This window comes from Salmo trutta, chromosome 12 (genome assembly GCF_901001165.1).
Source record: "Salmo trutta chromosome 12, fSalTru1.1, whole genome shotgun sequence".
Classification (NCBI taxonomy): Eukaryota; Metazoa; Chordata; class Actinopteri; order Salmoniformes; family Salmonidae; genus Salmo; species Salmo trutta.
Window position 1 is genome coordinate 92,356,592 of NC_042968.1, and position 5,964 is coordinate 92,362,555.

At 42.1% G+C, this 5,964-nt stretch overlaps 1 protein-coding gene across 1 annotated transcript in view; it reads right to left on the reverse strand.

Moving 5' to 3' along the window:
• The window catches only part of hunk (hormonally up-regulated Neu-associated kinase), a 34,332-nt gene that overhangs the window by 15,712 nt on the left and 12,656 nt on the right, over positions 1–5,964 (reverse strand). The window contains exons 3-4 of the mRNA XM_029770378.1: positions 3,039–3,188; positions 2,030–2,085 (exon numbers count right to left, since the gene is read on the reverse strand). Coding sequence (XP_029626238.1) covers positions 2,030–2,085; positions 3,039–3,188 — 206 coding nt within the window. The remainder of the gene's footprint in view (positions 1–2,029; positions 2,086–3,038; positions 3,189–5,964) is intronic.

A 5,964-nucleotide genomic window follows, 5' to 3' on the forward strand; every position in this document is an offset into this window, starting at 1 on the left:
AGAGGGAGGAAAGAGAGGGGGGAGAGAGATGGGGGGGAGGGGAGAGAGAGGGAGGGGGTGAGGAGAGAGGGGGGGAATAGAGGGAGGAGAGAGAGAGGGGGAGGAGAGAGGGAGTTAGTGTGTGTGTTCTGAATGTCTGAGGTTTTTTGAGAGATGAGAATCAGAGACAGAGAGAGAGAGAGAGACAGAGACAACACAGAGAGAGAGAGAGAGAGAGAGAGAGAGAGAGAGACACAGAGACACACAGAGAGAGAGAGAGAGAGAGAGAGAGAGAGACACAGAGACACACAGAGAGAGAGAGAGAGAGAGAGACACAGAGAGGTTCTCTTTTTGGAACTTCTGTGAGTGTAATGTTTACTGTTCATTTTTATTGTTTATTTCACTTTTGTTTATTATCTACTTCACTTGCTTTGGCGATGTTAACATATGTTTCCCATGCCAATAAAGCCCCTTGAATTGAATTTCATTTCAAATGTCATATTATGTCTATTTACAGTGTTGTAATGATGCGCAAATAGTTAAAGTACAAAAGGGAAAATAAATAAACATAAATATGGGTTGTATTTACAACAGTCTGCCTACCAGTCAGATTAACAGTCTAATAAAGAATAACTTCTCTGAAACACGCTGTTCTCCTGAAACACCCTGCTACTCTGCAAGAGGTCTCTGTTCTACTGAAACACCCTGCTACTCTGCAAGAGGTCTCTGTTCTCCTGAAACACCCTGCTACTCTGCAAGAGGTCTCTGTTCTCCTGAAACACCCTGCTACTCTGCAAGAGGTCTCTGTTCTCCTGAAACACCCTGCTACTCTGCAAGAGGTCTCTGTTCTCCTGAAACACCCTGCTACTCTGCAAGAGGTCTCTGTTCTCCTGAAACACCCTGCTACTCTGCAAGAGGTCTCTGTTCTCCTGAAACACCCTGCTACTCTGGAATAGGGCTCTGTTCTCCTGAAACACCCTGCTACTCTGGAATAGGGCTCTGTTCTCCTGAAACACCCTGCTACTCTGGAATAGGGCTCTGTTCTCCTGAAACACCCTGCTACTCTGGAATAGGGCTCTGTTCTCCTCCTAGCTACTGTTGACTGAGTCACTCTGTTTGGTTAGTTAAATCGTCATCTCTTTTCTGTCGTGGGAATTAACCTTTTGCAGCTGACTTTCTTTTAAAGAACACACACACACCACACACACACACACACACACACACACACACACACACACACACAGACATACACACACAGAGACACACACACACACACACACACACACACACACACACACACACACACACCACACACACACACACCACACACACACACACACACACACAGAGACATACACACACACACACACACACACGCACCACACCACACACACCACACACACACACACACACACACACACACCACACACACACAGAGACATACACACACAGAGACACACACACACACCACACCACACACACACCACACACACACACACACCACACACCACACACACACAGAGACATACACACACAGAGACACACACACACACCACACCACACACACACACACACACACCCACACACACAACACACACACACACACACACACACAGAGCTGGAGTGGTGCACAGGTAGAGGGACACACCACACCACACACCACACACACACAGAGACATACACACACACACACACACACACCACACCACACACACACCACACACACACACCACACACACACAGAGACATACACACACAGAGACACACACACACACACCACACCACACACACACACCGCACACACACAGAGACATACACACACACACACACACACACCACACCACACACACACACACACACACCACACACCACACACACACAGAGACATACACCACACCACACACACACACACCACACCACACACACACACACACCACACACCACACACCACACACACACAGAGACATACACCACACCACACACACACACACCACACCACACCACACACACACCACACACACACGGGGTTAGTTAGGTAAAAGGTGGTTACCTATAAGCTTGATGTTGTCCTGTTCATCCAACAGCAGATTCTCAATCTTCAGATCCCTGTGAGACACAGAGAGGAACATTACAGTCACTGGTTAAATCATCTCATTACAGCTGGCATATTATGCTGATACTATGCTGAAGATCTGTGTGTGTGTGTGGTGTGTGTGGTGTGTGTGTGTGTGTCTCTGTGTGTGTATGTCTCTGTGTGTGTGTGTGGTGTGTGTGTGTGTGTGTGTGGTGTGTGTGTGTGTGTCTCTGTGTGTGTGTGTGGTGTGTGTGTCTCTGTGTGTGTGTGTGTGTGTGTGTGGTGTGTGTGTGTGGTGTGGTGTGTGTGTGGTGTGTGTGTGTGTGTGTGTCTCTGTGTGTGTATGTCTCTCTGTGTGTGTGTGTGTGTGTGTGTGTGTGTGTGTCTCTGTGTGTGTATGTCTCTGTGTGTGTGTGGTGTGTGTGTGTGTGTGTGTGTGTGTGTGTGTGTGTCTCTGTGTGTGTATGTCTCTGTGTGTGTGTGTGTGTGTGTGTGTGTGTGTGTGTGTGTGTGTGTGTGTGTGTGTGTGTATGTGTGTGTGTCTCTGTGTGTATGTGTGGTGTGTATGTGTGGTGTGTGTGTGTGGTGTGTGTGTGTGTGTATGTCTCTCTGTGTGTGTGTGTGTGTGTGTGTATGTCTCTGTGTGTGTGTGTGTGTGTGTGTGTGTGTGTGTGTGTGTATGTCTCTGTGTGTGTGTGTGTGTGTGTGTGTGTGTGTGTGTGTGTGTGTGTGTGTGTGTGTGTGTGTATGTCTGTGTGTGTGTGTGTGTGTGTATGTCTCTGTGTGTGTGTATGTCTGTGTGTGTGTGTGTGTGTGTGTGTGTATGTCTCTGTGTGTGTGTATGTCTGTGGTGTGTGTGTGGTGTGTGTGTGTGTATGTCTCTGTGTGTGTGTATGTCTGTGTGTGTGTGTGTGTGTGTGTGTGTGTGTGTATGTCTCTGTGTGTGTGTGTGTGTGTGTGTATGTCTCTGTGTGTGTGTGTCTACCTGTGCACCACTCCAGCTCTGTGTAGATGCTCCACAGCCATCACCAGCTGCCGAACGTATTTCTGCGTTTCTCTCTCGTCCAGCTTCTTCTTATCGTAGATCCGGTTCATAAGGTTTCCTCCAGGACACAACTCCATCACCAGGTAGTAACTGATGATAACAGGACACAACTCCATCACCAGGTAGTAACTGATGATAACAGGACACAACTCCATCACCAGGTAGTAACTGATGATAACAGATGACAGGACACAACTCCATCACCAGGTAGTAACTGATGATAACAGATGACAGGACCATCAACTCATCATCACCAGGTAGTAATGATGATAACAGGACACACACTCACACCAGGTAGTAACTGATGATACAAGGAACACAACTCCATCACCAGGTAGTAACTGATGATAACAGGACACAACTCCATCACCAGGTAGTAACTGATGATAACAGGACACAACTCCATCACCAGGTAGTAACTGATGATAACAGGACACAACTCCATCACCAGGTAGTAACTGATGATAACAGATGACAGGACACAACTCCATCACCAGGAAGTAACTGATGATAACAGGACACAACTCCATCACCAGGAAGTAAACTGATGATAACAGGACACAACTCCATCACCAGGTAAGTAACTGATGATAACAGATGACAGGACACAACTCCATCACCAGGAAGTAACTGATGATAACAGGACACAACTCCATCACCAGGAAGTAACTGATGATAACAGGACACAACTCCATCACCAGGAAGTAACTGATGATAACAGAACACAACTCCATCACCAGGTAGTAACTGATGATAACAGATGACAGGACACAACTCCATCACCAGGTAGTAACTGATGATAACAGATTGAAGTCTATAGAAATTGAAATACTAGAAGTGTCATACACAGATCAGTTCTGTTTGTAATGTTTTATCCTCGTCCCTTCTCTTCATTCTGTGTATTGTTCATTTTACAACTGTTTGTTACTATTTCCATTTCAGTATTTGTATGTGTTTTATTGTACAGAAAATGGGGCACATTAAGGTGGTTTATAGCTTCGTTGATTGATTCATTTATTCATCTGTTCATCAACTCATTCAACTTCAGTAGTACCTGTTCAGTATGTCCAGTAGTCTATAGTATAGTATAGTATAGTATAGTATAGTATAGTACCTGTTCTCAGTCTCCAGTATGTCCAGTAGTCTATAGTATAGTATAGTATAGTATTAGTATAGTACCTGTTCAGTATGTCCAGTAGTCTATAGTATAGTATAGTACCTGTTCTCAGTCTCCAGTATGTCCAGTAGTCTATAGTATAGTATAGTATAGTATAGTATAGTATTAGTATAGTACCTGTTCAGTAGTCTATAGTATAGTATAGTATTAGTATAGTACCTGTTCTCAGTCTCCAGTATGTCCAGTAGTCTATAGTATAGTATAGTATAGTATAGTATAGTATATAGTATAGTACCTGTTCTCAGTCTCCAGTATGTCCAGTAGTCTATAGTATAGTATAGTACATAGTATAGTATAGTATAGTATAGTATATAGTATAGTACCTGTTCTCAGTCTCCAGTATGTCCAGTAGTCTATAGTATAGTATAGTATAGTATAGTATAGTATATAGTATAGTACCTGTTCTCAGTCTCCAGTATGTCCAGTAGTCTATAGTATAGTATAGTATAGTATAGTATTAGTATAGTACCTGTTCTCAGTCTCCAGTATGCCCAGTAGTCTATAGTATAGTATAGTATAGTATAGTATATAGTATAGTACCTGTTCTCAGTCTCCAGTATGTCCAGTAGTCTATAGTATAGTATATAGTATAGTATTAGTATAGTACCTGTTCTCAGTCTCCAGTATGCCCAGTAGTCTATAGTATAGTATAGTATAGTATAGTATAGTATATAGTATAGTACCTGTTCTCAGTCTCCAGTATGTCCAGTAGTCTATAGTATAGTATAGTATAGTATAGTATATAGTATAGTATAGTACCTGTTCTCAGTCTCCAGTATGTCCAGTAGTCTATAGTATAGTATAGTATAGTATAGTATATAGTATAGTACCTGTTCTCAGTCTCCAGTATGTCCAGTAGTCTATAGTATAGTATAGTATAGTATAGTATATAGTATAGTACCTGTTCTCAGTCTCCAGTATGTCCAGTAGTCTATAGTATAGTATGTAGTATAGTATATAGTATAGTATTAGTATAGTACCTGTTCTCAGTCTCCAGTATGTCCAGTAGTCTATAGTATAGTATGTAGTATAGTATAGTATAGTATATAGTATAGTATATAGTATAGTACCTGTTCTCAGTCTCCAGTATGTCCAGTAGTCTATAGTATAGTATAGTATAGTATAGTACCTGTTCTCAGTCTCCAGTATGTCCAGTAGTCTATAGTATAGTATAGTATAGTATGTAGTATAGTATAGTATATAGTATAGTATAGTACCTGTTCTCAGTCTCCAGTATGTCCAGTAGTCTATAGTATAGTATATAGTATAGTATTAGTATAGTACCTGTTCTCAGTCTCCAGTATGTCCAGATAGTCTATAGTATAGTATAGTATAGTATGGTAGTATAGTAGAGTATAGGTATAGTATAGTACCTGTTTCTCAGTCTCCAGTATGTCCAGTAGTCTATAGTATAGTATATAGTATAGTATTAGTATAAGTACCTGTTCTCAGTCTCCAGTATGTCCAGTAGTCTATAGTATAGTATAGTATAGTATAGTATAGTACCTGTTCTCAGCTCTCCAGTATGTCCCGGTAGTATATAGTATAGTATAGTATAGTAATGTAGTATAGTATAGTATAGTAACTGTTCTCAGTCCTCCAGTATGCCCAGTAGTCTATAGTATAGTATAGTATAGTATAGTATATAGTATAGTACCTGTTCTCAGTCTCCAGTATGTCCAGTAGTCT